Source organism: Anser anser (genome assembly GCF_964211835.1).
Source record: "Anser anser genome assembly, chromosome: 9".
Taxonomy (NCBI): Eukaryota; Metazoa; Chordata; class Aves; order Anseriformes; family Anatidae; genus Anser; species Anser anser.
Genome location: NC_139729.1, coordinates 5,837,894 through 5,863,010, shown reverse-complemented (window position 1 = coordinate 5,863,010; position 25,117 = coordinate 5,837,894). Strand labels below are relative to the sequence as shown.

The 25,117-nt window shown below is 45.7% G+C and overlaps 1 protein-coding gene across 1 annotated transcript in view; it reads right to left on the bottom strand.

Moving 5' to 3' along the window:
• IRS1 (insulin receptor substrate 1) overlaps window positions 1-24,795 on the bottom strand; it is a 71,581-nt gene extending 46,786 nt beyond the window's left edge. Inside the window, 4 exon segments of the mRNA XM_083847815.1 lie at window positions 515-3,607; window positions 3,609-3,675; window positions 3,678-4,099; window positions 24,431-24,795. Of these exon segments, the coding sequence (XP_083703941.1) occupies window positions 538-3,607; window positions 3,609-3,675; window positions 3,678-4,099; window positions 24,431-24,444 (3,573 nt within the window). The 5' untranslated portion in view covers window positions 24,445-24,795 and the 3' untranslated portion in view covers window positions 515-537.
• Window positions 24,796-25,117: the final 322 nt, after the last annotated feature.

Below are 25,117 nucleotides of genomic sequence, written 5' to 3'. Positions count from 1 at the left end.
CACTCATCACAGCCCTATGAGGTAGGTGCCATTAGCCGTGCTTCATGTGTGGGATAACAAGAGTTGGTGTGGGTCGCTGCCTTACCCCGACCACAAGAGCGATTACTGACCAAACAGGGATTAAAATGGTAGCTTCCCATTTCCAGCCCTACACCCTCAGCTACTTCACTTGTTAATTTCCTACACCCACTTCTGAAATACACCCAATCCTAAATGCTGAGGAGATGAGGCAGTGCCACAACCAAGTCCCATCTCCGTCTCAGCAGGAGCACCCCAGCCTGTTCTGGAAGCACCCTCACCAGAGGGGACCCTGGCCCCCACCTCCAGGGTGCTGCACCCTCGGGCAGCCTGCAACAAGGCCAGGCAGCAGGTACCCGGGTGCAGACCAGCGGCAGAGCCACCCCAAGGGACTCAGAGCCACCCCAAAGGGACTCAGAGCCACCCACACTTCCCTGATGCCCACCATGAGGGTCCCGGCACCCCCGTGGAGCCCGGTGCCGGCGGCGGGGCTCACCTTCCCTGGCTGGCGCCTGGCTCCTACATCTCCTCCCGCTTCTGGAAGCTGATGCTGGCGTACGCGCTCGAGTCATCGCTGGGGTGGCCGCTCCCACGAGGCTGGCTCGGGGACTTGGGCTGCGGCGGTGGCGGGGGCTTCCCCCCCGACAGGGAGGGGCCCTCGGCTGCAGGGTGCATGTGATGGTGGTGGTGGTGATGGCGACAGTGCCCAAAATCCTTCACCAGGTCCAGGTCAATATAATTGAGCCCGTTCTCCAATGCAGGGGCAGCCCCGGGCTCCCTGCGGGCAGCGGCAGCTCCGGCCACCTCCCCGGCGGCGGGCCGCAGCCACACGTTGTCAAAGGAGGCCGAGCTGTGGCGCTTCACCTCCTCGGCTCCCCCTGCACCCCCACTGGGGAACGGTGCCCCAGGGCAGCCCCCTGGCGCTCCACGGGCAGCAGTTGGTGTGGACGAGAAGGTCTCCGAGCTGTGCCGCCGGCGGCCGCCCTGCGGGTCGGCACGGATCACTTTGGCGCTGGGCGTGCGGCCGGGGCTGAGGCTGACGCGGGTGAAGGCGCTGCCCGCACCAGGCCCCCCAAGCAGGGAGGAGGACGAGGAGCGCGGAGGCGCCGCCGCCGCCAACTCCGGGGAAGCCACTGCCGGGGGTTTATCGGCATAACCCAGCAGGAGGGCTGGCGAGGAGGGCGAGGGGCTGTCGGAGCAGGAGCCCCCCAGCCGCATGGTCACGTAGTCCCGGCCGGAGGGAGCCGCAGGGGCCGCCCGCGGGCCCAGCTCCATGTTCATGTACTCCTCAGCAGCCTCGCTCCCTGGCAGCCGTGGCAGGCCCAGGGCAGCCGCAGGGAAGGGTGGCTTGTCGCCGGCGATGAACTCGATGTTGACGTACTCGCCCGGGCTCTTGGGCTCCGGGGGCAGCAGCAGCGGGGGCTGCTCCCGGGCCCGCGGCAGCGTGCTGGCCTTGGGGCCGCCGAGCGACAGGCGTGTGGGTCGCGCCAGGCGGCCCTTGGTCTGCACGGCCGTGTCCACCTTGCGTGGCGGCTGCGGGTGGGACGGGGGGACACCGTCGGGGCCACCACCACCGCCACCCAGGCTGTCGCTGCTGGTAGAGGAGGACGAGTCCTCGGCAGCATAGAGGAGGCGGTTGGAACCAAGGGCAACGCGTGGCTGGGGGCTGCCCTCCTCACCCGCTGTCCCACCACCACGCCGGTGCACGTGCTTGAAGGAGCGTGGCAGCGAGAAGTAGGAGTAGATGGGCTTGTGGTGGGCCGCGGCAGCAGCCTCCTCGATGGCCGGCTGCCCCGCGCCCCCAAAGTAGCAGTCGGGTGGTGTGCTGGTGGTGGAGCCACTGGCCGGGGACATGTTGATGTAGTCGCTGCCGCCACAAGGGAGCTTCCCCTCATTGCTCTCCACCGAGAGCTTCGGGTGGTGGCCAGCACCATTTGTCCAGATCTTGCCGTAGCCTGCGGAGCCACTGTCCGGGGAGTAGCTGCCGCTAGGGGACATCATCATGTAGCCGTTGGAGTCCACCGTGGCTGGAGGGTGGCGGCCCCCCCTGCCAGGGTTGATGATCTGCTGTGGGGCCGACACACTCTTAGGACTCATGGGCATGTAGTCACCGCCCTTGGGGGGCGCCCCGCCGCTGGGGACAGGGGCCACGCCAGGTGACATTGGCATGTAGCCATCATCAGTGTGAGGGGCAGAGTTGGTCCGATGGTGGCCGCCATCCAGGTGGTGCATCTCCAGACACTCCTCTGGGTAGGAGTGAGTGGGCACAAAGGCAGAGTGCCGGTAGGAGGGCAGCCGGCCACCGCCACAGGGGTAAGAAGGCAACATCTCTGTGTACTCCTCAATGGAGGCCACTGAAGACTGTGAGGGGGTCTTCTGGTGGGAGATGGTGGGTGAAGTACCTGCAGAGTGAGTCCGCTTTCTGAAGGCCTTCTCCAAGTCGGCAACATCCTCGCTGCCACCTCGGGGACAGCACGGCGTACTAGGGTAGCGGGGCTGCTGCTGCGGGTGGCAGGTGCGTGGGATGAAGTGGCCATTGGGAGCTGCCAGGCTGCAGCAGGATGAGGTGGCCTTCCCCCCCATGCAGATGTAGTTGAGCTCTTCATCGCCCCTAGCTGGCGGGGTGTGCCCCAACGAATCTGGGGTGACACTGCGAAAAGAGCTGCGAAAGTCACACGGGCTAGAACCATACTCATCAGAAGAAATAAATCCGCCATCGCTAGGGGAGCCAGAAACAGAAGCACTAGACCTTCGTGGAAACAGGCAGTCCGACGTGGAGCCATGGCCACTGGTGCTACTGGATGACAGGCTGACTGGGCTGGTGGCTGAAGGAGAGCAGCGTGAGGAAGGCATCGGGATAGAACGGCTGTGGTTGAGCGGAGGATGGAGCCTGGAGTTACCACGATGTCTATGTGAGTGTGTCCGGTTGGCGCTGGGACTAACTGGGCTACCATCCACTGAGGCAGGCCTTGACATCGTGCCTTCCCCATCGCTTGATGCGCGAACCCGGAAAGAGCTGGGTTTGCCACCTGTGCCTCCACCCCCTCCGCCGGCAGGAGAGGTGGCTGTGACACTCTCAGTTCTGGAGCGGCGACTGAGCCCCACTTGGCTGGGCGGAGGGTTGTTGATGTGGTGCCTACTACGGAGGGGCACTGAAATGGGGTTGGAACAGTTGGAGGAGGACTGGCTCTTGCTGCGGGGCCGGAATTCCTCACTCATGGCTCGCATGGCCTCCAGGATGGTTTCGTGCATGTTCTGTGCCACCACCGAGTCATCCACTTGCATCCAGAACTCACCGGGCCCGGTCACAGCCGAACGCCCCACCTCAATGAAGAAGAAGTTCTCGGAGTGACCACAGCGGCGGATATTGAGCAGCTGCAGCACCACAGCAGCCGCATCAGAGTTCAGCTTCACAAAGCTGATGGTCTTGTTAGTCAGGCACAGGCGGTAGATGCCAATCAGGTTCTTTGTCTGGCCTAGCCCCTTAGGCTTCAGGATTACTTGCCAAACCTCCTTAAAAGCCGGGCCAGGGGCTACCTCGCCGTAGCTGTCCTCTCCCGCTTCCCCCAGCCCCACGCTGCTGCCTCCAAAGGTGACATCGCTGTGGTGGTGGTGGTGATGGTGGTGGAGGTGGTGGTGGCCCTTGGCCCGGTTGTGCAACTGCAGCAGCGCTTGGTACCAGCTCTCCTGCTCAGGCTCGCTGTCAGCTGCAATGGCAAAGTGCTCGTCCTTGGTGTAGAGGGCCACCAGGTGCTTGTTCTTGGAGTCAGCCCGTTTGTTGATGTTGAAGCAGCTTTCCAGTGGGATGGAGCGCTTGGGGGCCCCTGACTTGTGTCTCCATTTCTTCTCATTCTCGTAATACTCCAGCCGGGCGGGTCCAGACTCGCTGGCTGCCCTCAGCACGAAAAAGCGTTTATGCATGCTCTTGGGTTTGCGCAAGTAACCCACCTTTCTGACATCTGAGAAGAAGCCCTCGTTATTATCTGTGGGGCTGGCCATGGTGAGAGGTGGCGGTGCTGTTACAGCAGTCAGTAGTACACAAGACCCCAAAACAGCCAAGCCAGCCGGAAAAGACAACCACCTAAAACAAAATTCATGCAACAACAATTAATAATAATAAAAAAAAGGCAAAAGAGCTCAGGATCCCCTTTTGAAAACAGGGCAGAAGGAGGGGGCGAGCAGCTGTTCAGCGGCAGAGGCAGCTTCCAGCACCAAATCAGAGTTTGTGTCGCTGTTTATGCCCGAATCGCCCTCAGATGGGTGAGCGTGTCCATAAAAAGTCCAGTCCCGCTCGGTGCAGCCGAAAGCCTCGTCCCAGGAGCAGCGGCCGGGGTGGGGACACGCATCCTGCGGGCCGGGGGTGCCCGCCTGGCCCAGCACCCCGCTTCCCTTCGCAAGTTTGCCTCCGCGAGTAGCGATTTCTGCTGCAGATTAAATATCCTCTTGGGGGCGGAGATTGTTTTGCAAAGTCCGGGCTTTGCACCCGAAAAAAAAAAAAAAAAAAAGCACTCTTCGTCCCCCCAAAAAATAAAAAAAAACCAAAAATAACAAACAACCACAAGGCAGCCGCCCTCCAAGTATCAGCGCTGAGGTTGCTGCTGCTGCTGCTTCTCCCGCTCGGCCGTGCGGAGGAGGCTGGCGACCCCATTCAGTCCCATCTCGTTAGGCGCACAAAGTGCCATCTCCAGGCGCGGCGGCGGCAGGCAGGCAGGCAGGCAGGCAGGCACATCCCCTCTTCCTCCTCCTCCTCATTCCAGGCGGCAGCGCCTCGGCGCCCGGCGGCGCAGCCCCCTCCCGCGCCCCAGGCCGGCGGCGGCTCCCTGCGGGCCGGCTTCTCCGCGGACTTTCCCGGCGCCCCGCACCCAGACCGGTGGCGGGGACCCCCTCCGCCCGCCGCCGCAGCTCAGGCTCGCTCCGAGGAGAACGACGCGGGACGGCGCCGCTGCGTGGACCATCCCCGGAGCCGCCGCCGCTGCCGCCGCCAGGCTCCCGGCCAGCCCTCCGCTCCCTCCCTCCCTGCCCTCATTCAGCGCGGCCGCGGGGGCCGCCGCCGCCGCCGGGCCCGGCCCCGGCTCCAGCCCCAGCTCCGCCCGCCGGGGGCCGCGGCCCGCATTGGTGCCGCCGCCCGTCAGTCAGGGAGGCGGCGCCCGGGCCGCGCTGAGGCGAGGCGGGGAGCGAGGAGGAGGCGGCGACGCCATTTGGCGGCGTGGTGGTTGTGGAAGCCGCTGGCGGGGCAGCCCCCGAGCCCCCCGGTGAAGTGTGTCCCCGCCCGCCAAGCGAGTCCCTCTCGGCAGAAATGCCGGGGGAAGGTTCCCCGAATAAAATTATTTGACTCTGCGTAGCGTCAAGTAGCCGAGTGTGTTTTCCCGCATCGTTGTGGGCTGAGTTAAACTGAATATTCAACGCGCTCTGCAGTTAGCAGGGCCGAAACGTGCTGCATGCACAACTTCCACCTCCGAGGAGGGAACAAGTGCTGCAAGCCTACTCCGGAAAATAAATTGCTCAATGCTGCCATCTCCAGGGCGGCTCGGGGCGCTCCTGGCTCAGCTCCGTCCCTGGAGAGAGGCAGGGGCCCTGCGCCCAGCCCGGTCCCCGTGCCCCGCCGCCATTTCCCCGCGCGCCCGGGCCCTGCTGCTCCTCAGCGCCCCAACAAGGCTCGTGCCCGCCCGTCAGGTTGAAACCTTCCCCTTCTGGGGAGTCACGTAGGCCCAAACACGGAACGAATAAGCTAAAGGCTTTTCCAGTGCATTACAAACTGTTGTCTGGAGATTGTGGCTTTGCAACTATTTGAGGCCATAGCTTTGCTGCTCAAAATGGGAAAAATTCCCCTGAAATATTTGCAGACACGTGGAAAACTCAGAGAGGACAACAGGCAGCACTGCGGACCCCTGTCTCTTGCTCTCTTACAGATAACACAAACCATAGCTCTGTTTAACGGCATTTACCAAACACATGGTAACAACTTGCAATGTAAGAGCAGAATCTACTTGGTAAGACATAAGGACTGAGCAGAGAATAGCCTATACCATAACAACCTGTACTATCATCTCGTTCTTTCCTCCCCTTCATGCTGCAGTTCGCCATGACAGAAACGTATGTTTGTATTGAAAATAAATCCATTGTATGTACCTTGAGATGAAGCTTGCTACATCTTGAAATAGGATGTCAGCAAATTGCTTCCCCAGCCCATGTCATGGAGCTGTGGGACAGAATTCCAGCCGTGGGGCAGTATTGCGATCAGCTATCGCGGCTGTCACTAACACCGGGTATGTTTTGTTGGCAGAGGGCACCACCACCATACACGCGTTGAGCTGCACACACTAAAAAGGCAGTGGTTCCTGTGGCAAGAGAATAGCTCCTGAGCTTCCTCTCCCTGTCCCTCCACAGATGTGGGAATGCACGTTTGTGCACAGAATATAGACTATTCTTTAATCAAATATTTTACACATAGTAGGTAAGGTCATTAATATTAAGTAATAGCTTGCATTTACTCTGCCCTGTTCTTTCCCTTCCAAAGGATCCTGATGTCCTTGCCAAGTGATACAGCATGCAAGAGGAATGAGCTCCTGATGGAGGACAAAAACCACCTGATGTGCACTGTGTTGCACAAGGGAACATAGATCTGAGGGTAAAAGCAAGAGATGGTCCTGTCCACAATATGTGGGTAGACAGTATATTTAAATTGTTCCATTTATCATGGAAACATTCCCTTTAATAACAAAACCGATTTGACAGATGCAATGACTTTTGGTTGTTATCTGGTTTTCAGTGGGATTCACTGAGTGTCCCAGAAGTGTTTTCAAACTTCATGAAGATTCATGTCCTTTGTCCAGCAGAACTAACAGGCAATAACTAATACTTCTAGCATATTTTCAAGCCTATTTTTCGAAGATATCTTACATCATACCACAGGACATCTTGGAATTGTTTTTTCTGGTTTTGTTTTTTCTCTCCTTGTGTTCCAAAGTTCTGAAACACAACACTTTTCTGTAAGGTACATAAGCACACACTTCTGAAACACAACACTTTTCTGTAAGGTACATAAGCACACACAGCAGCAGACCAAAGAGAAGAACATGCCCTGGCTTTTTCTATTAAATATTCCCCCTGCTTTGACAGGGGACCATTGAGAATTCAGGCTTCATAATTAATTGCAAAGGCTCTCACATTCTAGAATATCCCAGCAGTAAACCAATACAGGATAAAACACAGCAAGTTACTCAGGTCTTTGTCCAGCTGGGTTTTGAATATCTCCAAGGATGGAGATCTCAGAGCCTCTCTGGCGACCTGCTCCAGTGTTTGACCACCCTCACTGTAAGAAAGGCTTACATTTGAACAGAATTCCCTGTATTTCAGCCTGTGCCTGTTGCCTTTTGTCCTGCCACTGGGCATCACTGAGAGGAGTCTGGCTCTGTGTTCCTCCCACCAGGCGTTTTTACACATTGACATGGTTATGTTCTGGCCCTTGTTCCAAGGTTGACTTGATTGCATATTTTATTTGTTTAAGCACATTTGTATTATTTACTTTTCTCTGCATTCAACAGTAAGGATGAAACTTGCATAACTCCTTCAAAAATAGCATAGTTGACTGTAAGCTAGTTAAATCATTACTTAAGTAAACAAGCTGTTTAATTTCTGTTAAAGGAATGGTAGTAATACCATGACTACAGTGGAAACAGATCTTACATCCCCAGCTTCTACTGTCATCTCTTTGAGGCAAATCAAGCGCGCTAATGGAATGGCTAACGACAATCTTCAAATGTATTACATTACAAACAGTAAGCTTATCTGATAGCAGTTGTACTTAAGCGTATCACGGTAATGAGAACTAAAAATGTCTAAGTCATCTTTTCCATCTGTCACTTATTAGGATTGTTTCTACAGTGTATTCTCAGTGGATCGGCCAGTACACATGTAAAACAGTTTTACTGATACCAACGTATAGACAGAGTACATACACTAATTACATCAAATATTTAAATTACATTTTATGCATTGATTAACCAGGTCTTATCTTTAAAAAAATAATTCATATAGATTTAAGTAACTTTGTATGTCTCTGTTTAAAGAAGCAAGGAAAGCTAAAATATCATTCCTATACTTTCCATTGAAGTGTAAGTGGCTATCCCACTGAACTATCACTAAACTAACAGGAAACTAAGCAATACTTTTGGATAATTCCCAGACTACATTGATCAACCTTCAGCTCTGCATCTATTATCTTTAGATTTCCATCTTGTAATATGTTCAGAAAAGGTGTCACTGCTTCACAGGCTTTTTTCTTTGCTTCAATTCTGTTTCCTTCTCCACAGACAAAATTGCCTGGAGCATGAATTTCAAAAGTGAAGTTACAGGATCTTTTATCCAATTTATAATAATTTTTGTCTGTGCATGTCTTAAAGCAATGGTCTCAAGCAACTTTTGACTGAGGAAGGGAGTTGCATAAGTCCGCCTTTTTTTTTTAACCCCTGTAGCAAAGTCCACAGAGGTATGAAAATGAAAGCCAAATACAAAGTTTTGCCCACGGTTGCTTGACAATAGCAGCATCTTGGTCTTGCTCAGTCAGCTTTATTTCATCTTTTAGTTATCACACTGCTTAACCATGAATCATAGATAAAGCAGAAGGTAATGTGCCTCTTGCTGCCAGCAGTGTTTTTTCTAGCAAACACAGAAGAAAAGGAGGAAATGTCGATCCCTACAGGATCCCATGGGTGAGATAAGAGAATAAGCTGTCTGCCTGCTTGCTCTGCGGGAAAGGAGCAAATAGAGGTGGCCTAACTATACTTCGGGGTGCACTGTGTCAGCAGGTGCATGGAAAACATGTCAGCGTGAAGTTGGAGACCTCTTTTTGGCCATAAAGAAGCTGCCTGTGACCAATTGTCTTTCTGCTAGTCCTTGCACTGCAGTCTAGTCTCGGTGCCAATTACTTCCTAGCGGGAAGTGCTGCTGGTCTTTGATCATTACTGATTTCTCAGTTATATTAACCAGGAATGGTTTCTAGAGAAAAAGGAGCACTACTGTGTTTTTCAAAGAGTTTAGCAATAGAGCTTATCTAAAGACCCAGCTTATGTCCAGTGATACTTGACAAAGTTTATTGATTTTTATTGATCTAGGAAGGTATGGACTTATTTCACAGACTCCAGCTCTGATTCTGGCTTCCTTGAGCTTTCACTTGTGCGATAGGATCAAACTTAATTGTGGCATGCTGATCATAAATGGAACATGCTTTCTTAGTTTCTGGTCTTTCAAAGAATTACTACAGGTTCAAAGAGCTGCTGAAAAAAATCTCATGACACTATGGTATGCTGGCTTTTTGATACATGTAAATACACACAGGAAAAAGCAACTGACTTCTCATATTCAGTGAGAGACAGCTAATTACAGATACATGTGAACAAGCTCTGGGAACTGTAAGAGGTAGCACTATGAAAATATCAGCTCACTGCTCTTGTAAAAATCAAAAAAAGTGCTCTTGTAAAATCAAAAAAAAAGAAGATTAGGAATTATCATGTAAAGGATAGAAAACAAAATAGAGAACAATTTTGTAAATTTATAAATCTATGGTGCACTTTGCCTTGGCCTACTGTGGGAAAATCCTTCTGGTCTTGAAAACACTATTAAGGAATTGGAAAAGATAAGGATGTGTGATCAAAGATAGCCCAAACTGAGCTAACAGACTAGGATTTTTCAGGCTGGAAAAAGAGTGCCTGAGATGGGATGTGACATCCGCAAATATCATTACCGGCATGGAGAAAGTGAAAGAGGAGTGATTGTTCCAGTGCAAAAGATAAAGGACGCAGAAGGTTCAAAACGAGTATGAAGCCACTTCTTCAGACAACATCAGTGAACCTGTGAAATCATTGCCAAAAGATGCTGTGACTTGAAAAATCGGCAGATAAATGCTTTGGATAAGCATCACCATTTATGGGTGCCACTTGCACATGCCTCTACATATCCTCTGTTGGTTACTGTCAAATATCAGCCTAGATGAGCCTTGGTATTACTCAGCAGACATGCTTACGCTTTTAAGATGCACTTCACAGTTGTTCTGTTGATCCTATACAGAGTTAAAACTGTTCACATTTTCCATGTTTGAGTCTATAGCATAGGCTATTGTATGACAAAATACTGTAAGAACTAGTCCATTATTTGTGAGCCATTGTTTGTCTTAATTTGCATCTAAAAATTACACCCTTAGTTGAGGGGGACACAGAACCAGGCCTTGGATTCAAATAGATAATTTAATGAAAATTCATATGCATGACCCACAGAGTGGGGATTAATAATCTAAGTGTGTTGCAATTTTAAAATTTTTATTCCAATGCTTTAGATCTTTCTGATCAGGAAGCACAATCTAACCTTCACTTTCTAGACAGTGAAGGCAAAAATAAGTCCATCCCATCCACAAGTGTGATTTAGAAATTACAGTATTAGACTGCATGTACTGTCTTTCAAGATCACACTGGTGATATAGCACCTTTCATTGGACAAAGCATCATTTGTCTTGTATATATTACTTAATTTTTTTTTTATTTATTTTCAATTATGAAAGATGGTCAGTGGAGCCCAACTTTGAGAACGTTTTGTCAAACTAAAGGAAAGTTTAGATTACTAAGCACAAGCTTAGCAGGATGCATTTCAACAACCCTCCAGACACAGTATGGCACAGCATAGGAGGGGTAGCGTCAAGGCTAGCCACTTGAGTAGCCTCTTGAGTGAGAGTGCAACAAATGATGAAGCAGTGCAGATGTAGGTATCCCCTTCCATCTTTCAACAGTTACTGCACATTGCTCTTAATGTAACAAAGTACAAAGGCAAAAAGTTTCCCACTTCTAGAGAAATTCGTACGCCTATTTGTAAAATAAAGTTCTCTACATTTCAGGAAACATACATTTGTAAACAGTGGTAGTAATTCTACATTATTTAAACAGGAACATTTATGAAACTGCCAAATATTCTTTTAAGTTACTGCAGTGGGGAATCCAATGGCTTTTTAAAAGATGTATTGGACAGAGAATGATTCAAAGTAGAAATTAAATGAGTTGCTGAGAATCCCATACCTCTCCTAAACCATACTATCTGAGCAGTTTCTGGGATGAAACCCAGAAAATATCCACGTGTTTGTGTATGATGCAAGCAACAGTAATATACTAATTTTGCTATTTATACGCTTTTTTGTTACACCTGTCATGCAAAAAGACTTTGTGCTTGTGAATAATACCCCAGACACTTTAACCATGCTGCCTTCCATAGCAAATGGCCTTTCTAGGCAGACCTGAACTGAACTCAGCATGGAATCACCTCAGCTGCATGTAGTTATCGGTCATCATCTATTACCTCTTCCCACTTGCTGACTTCTGCTAAACATTCCTAACCATTCCCACCACAGCATTACATCAGCGAGCAAAAGTTGTATGGGAAAATGCTCAGGCAGAAGTTATCACCCAGAGGTGCAAAGATGCGCCTACAGCTGATTCAAGTGCATTCGTTGCAGTTTTTCAAAGATCTCTTTTTAAGCTTTAAGCATAAAACTACAGTTTAACCACACTTAAGCATGTTAATTAATACGCTTTATGTATTACTCTGACCTGGTTTCCAAAAGCTTTTATTCGCATTTGGTGGAATTTGCAGGGTGAATGGGGGTGTATCAAGCACTGAAAAATATTTTCATATGTGCCCCATGACAAGCAAGTATACCTGCAAGTTCATACATTTTATTACGCAAAGGATGGCATTGGAAGAATTTCATTCCATTTTCACATGCTTTCAGAACTCAAGATTTTGACTGATCTCAGACAAAAATCTCTTAGATAAAATCCAATCAATAGTTTTGACTTCTGCCTGCATGAAGAAACCCAAACTGCATTTGTTCTTTATTACCACTATTCAAATGTTTCCTTTCAGCCTGTTCTGAACAGTCTAGTCAAAATCCATTAGATTCTCTCAGCTCCTACTTCCAGGCACAGGTTTACTGTATAGAATGAAAGGCACTAAATGCCTTTAAAATGCTACCTCAGTAATTGCTACTTAAACAATACATGCCAAATTAGAACAGTCATTTTGGGGGACATCTCTGAAAAAACTGATTTCAGACTAATGGAAGTTGAGTAGCTGCTACTCGGACATCGTTACCATCATTGCTTCAATAAGGTCAAATGTAATTAACAGGTCTGAAGCAAGGGTATTCTCAAAAACACCTGCTAATCCTGGTTCCTGCAAATATTTCAGACTCAGCTGAAGGCACAGAGAAGAACCACTGCAGATTCTCCTCTGGAAGGGCTGAGGTCCTGCGTGGACCTCGGCCCACATCTGCCAGTCCTGGGAGAGACCTGGGATATGCTGAGTGCCTGGAATGGCACGGCTCACTCGGGACCAGGCACCTGACTCCAAGTATTTAATTGCCTTGATCACCCCAAAAAGATGGGGCTCAGATTAAGAACACCGATCTAGTTCAAATGGATAGAACTGCTACTTGGTTGTAAACAAATGAGCTTGGAGCCTCTGAAGTTCAGGAATGCCAAACAATATGGATACAGGCACATGAGTGGGACTCCAATCAATGGAAACCACATTGATGGGATATTTAGTAACAGGAAGAACAACTTTTTTAAAAATGCAAATGAGCAAGGAAATCAAATGAGAAGAAAACTTAAGTTTATCTGCCTTCTTATAATGTTATTTCTCTTTATTTATATTTTCCTATGTCTAACGCTTTAGAACTAAGCAAGAAAATCAGACGCTAGTCTGTGAAAGCCAGTTTTGCCTTGTAGGCTAAAATTTTTAAGATATTTTTTAAATTATTGAAGAACTGTACATATATTACATTACTGAAAGTCTTAGTATTGGTTTATTATTTGTCTGAGATCTAAAGAACCAGGCAGGTTTGGAAAGGATTGTGATAAAATAATGGGGTTTGGTTTTCATCTTTAATTCTCCATCTGAGATGGTTCGTATTAGAGATGACTAAGCATAAAGATGACTACGCGTAAGTCATAAAAAGGTCCAATTTTCATCTCATGATCAAAGAAGGCAACCTGAATATATGCAACAGAAAGTTATTTACCACACCACAGTGTGTATGTTTAGCCCTAAATAGATCTGTCCAACAGTGCTGTTACATCATTTGTTTCTAGCAAGTACTTTGAAGAATTGCTATGTAACAGATAGTGTAACTTTCTTCCAAAAAAATGTCTTTTGAGATTTCTGGGAGCTTAATAATAGAGAAATAGGCTCTTCTTTCTGATTACCAGAAACACAAAAATAGGAAATAGCCTGTCATCCAAGTGAAGTGTTGATCCAGCCATAAAACAATTACTGAGCTCATTTTATATTAAAAAAATATTTCTTGTATATCAGTCCTAACCATTTCATTAGTAAACTGAGGAGATCCAAGTTACTGTTAACTCCAGGGCCAAGGTAAACTCAGTTTGTTTACAGTGAAAATATTCCAGCAGAAAAGAAAATGTAGTATATATAGAAAGAAAAGGAAATAGTAATTTATGCACATCTTTTCCAGATAAACATTTTTATTAGCTGAATTAAGCTCTCTTAGGAGTAGAATGAGACACAAAGATAAAGACAATTAACCAAAAGCCAAACATTATAAATCAAACATTGACCTGAGTTTAATTTTTTTTCAATTCTGACAGTCGTTTTAGAAGACCTAAACCACATCATGTGCAGTTTACAGAGTCCCTCTGAAGTTACAGAATTAGAATAAACGGGTTCTACTATTACTGTACAGGAGTTCTCTGGTTCTTGCATTCTTTCCTGTTTTGCAGCCATGGTCTGTACTCACCCCAGGACCTACAGCTCAACAAACACTAACATAATTATAAATGAAAAATTCTGATGAGGCACTACTGCGGTCAACACCAGTTTTATCAAAAATTAAGCTAAGTTATCTAAATGAAATGGTATTAAATACACTTTGGTCTCCTTAGCACGTCTACCAAAATTAGAGAAAAATACTTGTTGCACTAATACTGTATTCAGTATGACATAGCTAATACAAATGGAGCAGAATTTCCACCTCTTTCACTAATTGCTCCTAGAAATTAAAAAAAAATCTAACAATTCCATTTTTTGTAAAATAACTTAGCTAACTTTGGGAACCAAAAGACACATCTTAAGAAATTCAGATGACTGAATTGAGAGAAGGTTTTTTGCAATAAAGTGCCCATAAAAACACTGATAAGTATCTTGGACTTTTCTAACTTGATTATTTCACTGTGCATTCACACACAACACACACACAAGTATAAATAACAGCATTTAATACATATAACAATATAAATACATGAACACGTTACTCTAGTTACTGCTATTAGGTTATTCTCTAGTGCTGAAAACGATTTTGCACCGCTTTGGCATGCACAGCACTCCAGCAAGTCCCACCAATTAACAGCCTCTGCTGACAAGCAGAAGGTCTCCATGCCTATTATCCTCTGCTAGCTTTTCTAACCACTTTAATAAATTAATTCTTGGGGATGTTTGAGTTCATTTACATAAATATATCCTGCCCTCCTATTATGCTGTTACATTCACTAGATTATTTTTTTTTTCTACAAAGCATTTCTGGCGATTATTAGTAGCCAACAGATATGTAGGAGATATATATATACACACAGAACATATCGTCTGTCCATAGAAACCAGAAAAGAGAGTCTATGAGCACCCTCTTTCTATGGTCTCCCTACTTACACAGATTTACATGCTTTTGTTTACACTGAAGGGACAGGGAGCAACTGTTTGTCACCTAACACAAGACCAGCTAAGGATGGAAGGGTCTCAAAAGGGATATTATCTGCATTTTTGTCTCTGGATGTGGGCAAGAAAGTATTTGTCAATTGATTGGTTTCAGCAGACTGAAAGGAAATAGAGTCCAGCTGTAAAATCTGGGAAATCAAGACCATTATGAAATAGTTCGGGACTGAAAAATAGGCTGTTTACATTTGATTGAGCTGTAGAACACAGATGAGGCTTCCTACGGTCTATACAGTTTTTATATATGAGGCTATTCCCAGGAATCCCACCTTTGTTCTTTTCCTTGAGGGCTCTTACTTCAAGGACCAGACCTCAAATAAACATAGGTCAGTTTCACCAACTTCCTCACCCAGTATCTCCCCAAGTCTGCACCACTAGGATTTATCTGGCTGTTTCGATCTCTTCTGTATTTATTGCCTCATGTCACAATCACAAAGCTAGTGTAAATACTGTGAATAATATTTGTATGTTTTGCACCCTAACATTTCCTGGCTGTTACTGCCAGCATTCATAGAGGCTTCCTTCAGACACCCCTTCTGTGTCCATTTGTAGTTCCTCTGCTTGCTTTCTCAGGCCAAAATCTTTAGGGATCACACGAGTTTCCAATTTGAATATTTTTACCAAAAATAAGACCTGAACATGTTACTAAGGATTTTCTGATTTATGCAGATGAGTACAATTGCCTTATTTGTTCCCTCCTTCATAGGATTATGCTACAAGCATGAATACAGTTGCTCAACTGATTTGTCTGTTTCTTCTGCTATTTCTAAAAATAGCACGCAGGAGATAGCAAAGGAATCGTTAATTTATACAGGGACAGGATACCTCTTGGGCTTTTTAATCCTTTAAAAATTATTTAGTAGCAGAGACAGATGCGAGGCTGACATCTCAATACAATGAAATCCTCAATTTACCCATGCTATCAGCAAGGTTCCAGTTATTGCATGATTCTATAGCTACGGAGTTTGTTACAGAATTAATTCCCTCCAACAGAATGCTGATTAACAATCTCAGCTTCTCTTGTTTCAAACAGATGTTTCTGGCCACACAATGACAAAGATCAACTTAAATACATGAGCAGAGTATAAATAATGCCTTCCTGAGTCTGCAGAACAACCTGAAAAAAAGTTAATGGAGCAGTCTGCTTCACCCTAATCGTCTCAAAGGGCTGTCAAGTCTGGAACTGGAAGATAAGTTTAAATGTTGCCCTCAGTAATTATTCCTATATGAATAATTTCAGCAGAAGCATCCAGCTTTTGTTCTTAACCTCCAGTCCGAAGCCGTCCATGTGGTGGAGAAATTAATAAAAATATTATCCCAGAGGAATTCATTCTTATTATGAAACACTTTCATATTTAACCAACTTCGAATGTCTTCTTTTTAACTTCAATTAAGCTACTGTAGAATATCCAGTTTCTTCTGTTATGCTGAAGTGCTGTAGCAAACTTGTTATAAAACACAGGCCCAACTTGCTAGACAACATATAGCATCCTAGGTACGTGCGCATCAGGGTCCCGCGAATACATGCTACAGAAGTACAGCTTCGCCCATCAGCCACAGCCTGCTTCTGGTAGCAATGAGCCTCTCTACCTTGCTGGTACTGCTGGGGAGAACTCTAAAAGTACTAGGGATGAAGCAATACTTGTTGTGCCACTCTCTCTCAGCTGCACCTGGTGACAACAACTGGCATCAGTCAGCTGAGAATAAGAATTAGCCCACCAGGTGTTCTACGGGTGCTCTCAGGGCTGCAGCTGAGGCACTGAATTACAATGTCCACCTCTGCCAGCCCGCTGGAGATTCCCACCGTGCTGCTTGCATCCAGAGTGGCAATACAACATGGATAAATACCCCATGCTTTGGGAGTCTTGCACTTCACAGCTGTGACTTGCGCACATCAGGCATCCAAAAGGAAGTGTGCATGTAAGAAAAAGGTGCACACTGTGAAGCCTTAAGACTTGCAAGTGAGGTTACCTGTTCAGAAGTACAAAGCCTTCCCCAGGAGTAGATGCTTATTAGGAGAACTGGAGGGCTGCAGTTGGCTCTATGGAAGCAGACTTATATAGCCAAGATAATTTTCTTAAATCTGTGATGACAGTCTTCCTTGACAGCTTCATTCCTCAGAACTGCAGCAACTAATCTCCTGGATGAAGCTCCTGTGAGCAGAGACCACCACCAAAGCCTGTTGGCTTGAAACTCCTCATCCAAATGAAATCACAATGACCATAAATTCAGGTTTAAGTGTTAAAATAACTTTTCTTCAACTGTGCTTTCCCACAGCAACAGTCGATAGGAACAAAGGATAGAATGCAAAAGAGTAAACTAGGAACTGAGAAATACAGAAAACACTCTAAAGTCAGGCAGGGAAAAAGCTTGGCCCATAGATACACCTCCCCTTGCCTTGTGGAGAGATGAGATAAGATCATTGAGTTCTGTGGTTTCTGCATCTGAGAACGGGGGTACTATGCTAATAGCTGTGATTATAACATTTGATGTGGGTTTCCAGGTCATTATGGATGCTATCAAGGTGTTTCACTGCAGGAATACACAACTCCCACTGCAGTGGCCTCATTGAGAGGAGGGTCAGATGTACAATCTAAGAGATATGCCATCTCTTTAGCACACATACCTTATGCTGTCTGAGAGTCCAGCTACACACAAACACTGCAAAGAGCATAGTACCCCTGTACAGCTCCTGGCTAAATCCCTTCACCTGCAGGAAAAGGGAGTGATCTCAGTGGAATCAGCAATTAGTTTGATTCAGTACCACTGCAATATTCACTACAGGTTTTTAGTGCAGAGTATGACAGGCAGATCTGTTGCCGGTGACCTTAATACTACTGATTACTATGCAGTTTGTTGAGTAAGCACTGTGTAAGCGAGCAAGTCAGAAGCATATCCACTGAATAAAGATAACACCACATCAATATATCATTATGTTAAGCTTACATTAATCCAAAAACATTTGCTAAACTAGAAGGAATCTCACTTTGCACCATGCGAAGCCCTCTCACTTCAGCTTTAATACAAAGCATCTCTACAGTGTGATCTCATGATTGAAGACTTCAAAATCATACAAGCAACAAGGAACAGTTAGGGTTTGCATACATAATCTAAATTTTTGTTATCTCCTGACATTTCTGAAACTTTTTTTTTCCAAGAGGTTTCAATCTTCCAAAAATTTCCAGCCATGCTTAACTTCAGTTTACTGAGCAACACCGATGGCTGTACTGGAATTACTGTCTCTATGAATGGGTCCTCCACAATCCCAAAGGTTTTGGAATATTTTGCATCAGTACATGAATAGATGACTAAACATAAGAATGCAGAGTTTGACAGCTCTATTATAATCATGCAAAAAAAAACCAAACTTCTCTGCAGATTACTATTCCCAGGTAGTAATTTGTATACACAAAGCTAATGATCCGACATGACCTAAACGAGGAATGCCACTTTCCATTCGTTGAAAATGCAAATAGTTAAGGACCTTGAAAATGGTGGTTGCAGAGGTCACCTCACTGATCTGTTATCAAAGCTTGCATAATTAAGTGGATGCCACAGCCATTAACTTGCATATGGGTTTGCACATGTCAATGCAGGCCAGCTTAATCTAAAGGTGAATTCAATAATGTTATGCTGAATTGCAGTCCACAAAGCCTATGATTAAGGGTCAGCACATCTGGCTTCTGATTTGATGTCAGCTGCTAACCTTTCTTTGACCTTATCCCCTGCAGACTTTCTAACTATTACCATGGATATTTTCCAATGTCATCCTGCTGACTCTCTCTATGCAGTGAGAAATACCAAGTAGCTTCACCTTTACTAAGTTAATTTTAAAACCTCTTCGGTGTACCTGGAAAACTAACATTTCATTTTAATTTCCTAAAACAGCAGTAAATTGTCAGCTCACATTGGGAGGACATGAATGGAAATTAGAGGAAAGCTTAATTTTCCTTTTCCAAAATAACTAACCCATCCATTAGCCAGCGTGATTGGTGGAATTTGCATGCTTTTCATACAAGCACTGGTGACTAAAATTTATTCTCCCTTAGTGTAGCTGTGTGAAACAAACAGCAGAAAATCTTGCTTATGCTATATAGGAAATCATTCACACTGCATGAGATTTCCTGCTTTACTGGCTTTTATTGTTCTCCCACTTATTCATTTCCCTACATTTGGCAGGTTTGCGTCCCGTTTCTGTTTTTGATAGGCTGAAGCTTCTTTATGCCCTTGAGTAGGGCAGTCCAAACCTGCCAAAAAAGGACAACGTCTGTTGAGACTTTGAGCTGCATCATTTCTGCATAAAAAAAATATCTCCCAACTTGGCTTTTCATTTGCATCAGAAAACACTGCTCATTAGAAACAGTTCCTAAACTTACATGGTTCTCTAAGCTCCATACCAACTGATTCTCTTTACAAAACAAACAAAAAATTACAATTTACAAAGGTGAAAGGTAGGTAATTACACTAGCACACCGCATTATTATATCCTTTCCAAGAACACAAAATGAAGTAAATGAATGGTTCAAACAGCCACATGCAATAGCACACTTTTCTTCAGATAAATGAAGAAGTTTTTCAGCACAATGAACACCCCAAGGCACCACAAGGTTTTACTTCATATTAGAAAAAGATATATGAAGAATTCAGCACCTTTATATTTTAGGAATACTGATCAGTTACAATACACATTGGGATCGTTTGCATAATACTTGGTTCTTTTGTCTTGAGAATGATGTGCTATAGTATGATTTTTTTCCCTGTAAATCAGCCTATTTCAAATAGCATAGTAGCATTCGTATATAGAGTTTTTTCTGTATTTAGAATTGTAAAAGCCTCAAAAAGAACCTATGCAATGCTTGAATTACTTATTTTATGTTGTGCATCAATGCACTTAATATGTTTCTTCTAGAATATTAACAATTATCATCACCTCCCACTTATTCCACCTCTCCTGCCACACAGAGGGAAAATGGGGCTTAATTGTGGAAGTTGGCAACTGTTGTAGCCCCATAATACATACACCACCAAGAGACTGTGGACCCATTTCGTGTTCCTATTTCAAGGAAGCAGTACAGCAGTTACAGCATGTTCCACCATTTGCACTGTCCATATCAGTAGTAAATCTCAAATCAGCTACATGCTGCATCACTGAATAATAAACAAAACCTACTGGGACACAGCTGAAACCAGGATGAATTCAGAGCTACGCCATATTCAGCAGGAGCTGCGAGTTCTGAGCAAGGACTGGGTTTGTTGTTCACATCGTGAACGTTTCAAAGAGGTTTTATTCATTTCCTGGAGTTTGAATGCTTTGTTTGGAGGCCATTCATAAGTGCTCTTCCAGCCACACTTGGGCCCCCTGAGGAACGCACTGCTCCCCAGCACCACTGGAGGACAGCTCAGATCTACCAGCTCTGTGCAATTGCTCTGTAAACCCTGCTGGCATATGCAGGTAGAATTACCAATCTTCTCTATCATGCCTCCATCCAGATTGTAACAGGCTGGGGAAAGACCCCGCAGGTGCAAGGAGTAGCTTCCAGCAAGGGACAGTGAGGACAGTGACAAGCTGCTAAGGCAGAACAGGGCAGGCATCCTAGGGACTGGCACGGCTTGCAGCCAGAGGTGACAAATGGGACTTACCAGCGGCCCCAGGCTGAGCACACCCCAGTCCCTGGGGTGCCTGCAGTCCTTGCCCAAGCACCCCTTTTCCTCACAGAGAGCCCCACGATGCTCCAGCCTGACTCTCACCCATTTCTCCCATCAATTCTTGCTCATCTTTTTTTTGTCCAGCAAAGAGACAAGCAGGTGTCAAACATACCTGGTACAGTTCTGCAAAGCCTGACAGCCCCTTTTCTCTTTATTAATATTCTCAGCCAAAAAGGCAAATTTAAAGTCCACCTGGTTCTCAAAACAGGGCTTAACACCTGTTCTGGCATTCTACAACAGAGCAAATTTCGTCCCACTTCACAGTCATTTCTGCTAAATTGCCACTACTATCCAGTCTATCCACCTCTTGTTTGCAAAACCTACCCTATTTATAAGCAAAAGGACTTTTCATATATGCAAAGAGAAGGTAAAGACATTTATTGGATGTCATGCCATCACCATCTCCTATGTCCATATCCGTAATGCAAGCCTTCTATTAGCATTAGTAACTGGGTATGCACAAAGACATTTCACTTGATTCCCATGCAGCTTCTCTTTGGCACGTACAGCAGTCTCATTTTGCTTGTGTGGAACTTTCATATTTTTCCCCATTATGAGTCCCCATAGCCCAGATTGATAGTAGACCCAGCTGTCCTTTATAATTACATTTTAATGACTTAGGATGGTTGTTTGCATTTTGGCAACTTGTTTAATAGTGATGACATTTAAATTGTCACAACTAGGCTTCAAAGTTATCAATTTATTAGATGATCAGGAAACTTCACACCTATGGTGGAGCAGTTTTTTGGCTGCAAACTCAGGAATCCATCAGCACACTGATTTATATAATGAAGGTTATTTCATAGGGATATGTTTTAGTTAATTCATCCCTGAAATAGAGTAACTTGCACAAATTAAAAAGGTTCTGTTTACTTATTTATTATTACATTAGATTGACAGATACTCTAAAAACACACATACTGTGTTGTATTCTGGTGCTTGCTTCATTTCAGTATACTGACTTTTGTGTGTGCACATCCACTGATTTCTTCTGCAAATGAACCTGGGATATGCAGAATCATATGATTCCTTCAGAGAAACTTCTCTCTCATATGCCAATACATGCTCTCAAATACTGCATAAATTATGTACTTTGTAAGGCAGGATTTTTGGCACACTATTTCACCTCCCCCAACCTAATGCTGCATCAAAACAGATAGGTGCTCAACTTCTTATAAAAAAGTAGAAGTTGTGAATAGCAGAAAAATTAACCCTGATCTCCTGTTCCACATATCCAGTTCATCACAGTATTCAGCTCACCCAACACATTCCCAACACGCTGCTTAGCTACCCCTCTTCCTCTCTGCTTCTCATTTCTAACCTAAAGCCTTCAAGTCTCTGATGTCTCCTGTGCAGCTATGTCAACCTGCTATCTGGAGAAGAACCACCACACGGTGTGGGCATGTAAAGCCGTGTGTCCTTACTCACAAAGCCACTGATGCATTGCCCCTCAGCAACCAAGAGGGCAAAAAGTGATCAGTGCTGGACAGCCCACCTTTGTCTAACCAGCCTCTCTAGCTAGGTCTCTCGTACTTGAGCTCAGCTCCTGGATCTGCATGCATACCCTTGGCCCCATTCTCGTTACATAGAGGTATAGAGCAGCTTCCCTCACCAAAAAGGGACCACCACAAGTGGGAGCCTCAGTGAGCTGCAGGAGGTGCTGGAGCTGCAGCCCATGAGCAACGCACGCTTCTGGCAGATGCGACTGAATCAGGTTAATTGATTCACACGTTCATGGCAGAGGCTAACATCTAGGTAAAAACTGCTAAACTTCATTTTTTTTCAGGAAATCAAATTAAATGCATGTTAATAAGTGGCTGGTGATCAACATAAACATGGCTATGTCAGTCATCCCTGAGGAGAGCAACTCTGGCAGGGGCAGGAGGGGTACTCCTGCTTGCTGCCAGGTCCCCAGTGTCACAAATGCCACCTCAGACAGGCACCATGCCTGTACAAGCTGATGCCTTTTGAGCTCCCACCTAGTTCAGGGGCTTGGCCCGGTAGGGAGTATACCAAAATTTTCCCTCAGAGAAGACTGGCTTTAATACATGAATGGTGGAAAATTCTAATGAACACACTTCTCTTTACATTTTTGACTGACCTTTCCCCCTTATCATGGGTATTACCTTCAAGCAATCATTAAGTAAATAGATCTAAAAGAAAAGTCATTTCAAGTACAGATTTCTTCCACTACATTCCCCAGAGTGCCCACTCTGTAGGCCTTGGGCAAAATCCAGCACGAATTTATCTCAAGAACAGGCCAATGCTCATTAATCAAGCAAAGGCCTGGCTGAAATCTTCACAAGCGGCTGTGCAGAACGCTGAGTCACCTTGTTGCAACTGATCTAGGTACTCTGCAATGCCAAAAGCCAACAAGCTGCCAGAGACCATTATTTTACAGATGGAAAGCCAGTAAAGAGAATAAGAAAAGTAATTAAAATTTTGTTTCTCAAGCTTACTGGACAGAAATCAAAATTAAAAAGCAATAAATAGCTGAAGTAAATGTGACAGGTAGCAGAAAAATACACATTATACAGCTGCTGAAAGAAAAAGCTGTAAATATGCTCTCACATGTATTTTGGTAGAGGAGGAAGAAGTCCCCAGGGAAATCCCCAAGGAAGTTCTTTGGCTCTTTGGGAAGTAGGAGGGTTTGCCTCCTTGGAACCACTGAAAAACCTGCCCTTCTACCTAGAAAGCTGGAAGATCCCCAGAAACCTCAGCAAGTCCTAGAAAGTTCACATCAGTAACCACGCAGAAGGCTGAGCACTATCTTTATGCCTTTGTTGGAGCTCATTCCATGCCAATTGCATGCTCCCTGCCCCGGACTTCGCTTTGTTCCAGAGATGGCCTTTGAAGTGTGAGATTTCTGCTCTCAGGATGGTCTGTGGGACAGGTAATACAGCTCCAGGCTGCACTACCTGTTCTTGCTCAGAGCTGTATTGCCTCCTCTGATCAGGATGATGGAGTCCTGCCACCGCCAGCCCCACCCAGGCCCTGGAGACAGCCCCAGCCAGGTCCCAAGCTTTTCCCCTTGTGATTTTTGTTTAAGGAAGACTAGAAAGCTCTATCAGTAGATGAGTGACAGGCAATCACCTCCAGCAAAGGGGAAAATAAGCTACAGAAGGAAGACAGCAGCCTCTTTGGGTGTTGCAGTTGTTTGCACAGTGACTGCATCATAGCACATCACTTCTCAGCCTCAGCTGGGCTTCACAAGAGGCAGGCACAGAAATGCAACACTGAGGCATCTCCCGCTGCTGTTTCAAGTCTGAAGTAAAACTTCCATCCGTACTTGCTGGTTCCAACAACAAGAGGTACTACATGCCCTGTCTTCGTCCTTAGGACACCAACAGCACTACCACAAAAACAGGTGTGAAATTTACTGTTTGAAACCAGCCTAAACACTGATGCCCGTTTCATATGGAGACGCAAGAGAAAGCTATTGCCACTCAGCTGCTATGTTCAACTTCCCGTATGCTCTGAAGAGAATCAAGAATTGCCCCCAATTTGTATTTAATTTTGAAGTCTGCTGCTTCTATTTCAGAGCTAAATAAGGCCTTGTGTGCCTGAAAGCATCTCTATTTCTCCTATCTATATTAGCTAATTAAACAGAATATATTACACTTGCCAGAAGATTCCTTACACATCCCCCCCCCGGTAGAAGTGAAATTTCTTTTGGTCAGAACCTCGTTAAGACCTAGCTGCAACCTGTGAATACAATGCAACTCCCAGGTTTGGTAAAAGTCAATAGTGTTACACTGTTTCATTATAATTCTTGCAGTATTGCTTATGTTAAAAGTACTTAGATGTGCCATAAAGCCAGTTTGATCTTCATCTAATTTACTTTTCTCCTTTCTGAGGAAGCTTTATCATTTCTACTGAATGTTTTAAAAGCAGAAGCACTAACAAAGGAAATTAAATAGATGCTTTGAAAAGAGCTTACCAATTCTGAATCATCACTTTCAGATCCACTGCCTCGAGTATCACATTCACCCCTTGGTCATGCTGGAAGGAGCAGGGAAGGCCCAGAGGTGGCAGCCAGGTTCAGCCAAGAGCCCAGATCACAGAGGATGCCCACAGTGACGAGGCAGGCCAGAAGCCAAGCCACAAAATCAATCTGCAGGATATGGCCAGGATCAGTCCTGCTGAGGGCACACAGGACAGGCACAGCCCCAGGATGGCCAGGCTGAGCTACGTGCCCACAAGCCAGGCTCAGCCTAGGCCAGGCCCAGCCTAAGCCAACAAGGCCCCCAAGCAGAGGTGTAGTAGAACTGAAGACGTTGGAAGGAATCAAAGGCCTGGGGCTGTCCTGAAATGGGGCTCCTGGGCCCATGGGCAGTGCATGTGGGTGGGCAAACCCAGGTGAGGCCAGTCAGGGGAATTAAGGCCTATCAGTGCACTCCCCAGGACAGATGCCTTGGTTAGGCTTAATTTTGTTGAACGTAACTTAAAGACGGCTCTAAACAGGAAAACAAACAAACAAATTAGTAATTCCCATTTCAATTATGAACGTAATACTTTTGGGATTCAAGCTTCCAAGGGAAATTCAGCTTCTTTCATTGTATAAAATCAGAAATAAAAAGAGACTGAATCATGAAGTCAAATTTTAGGACCAGTCTTTCATAGACAA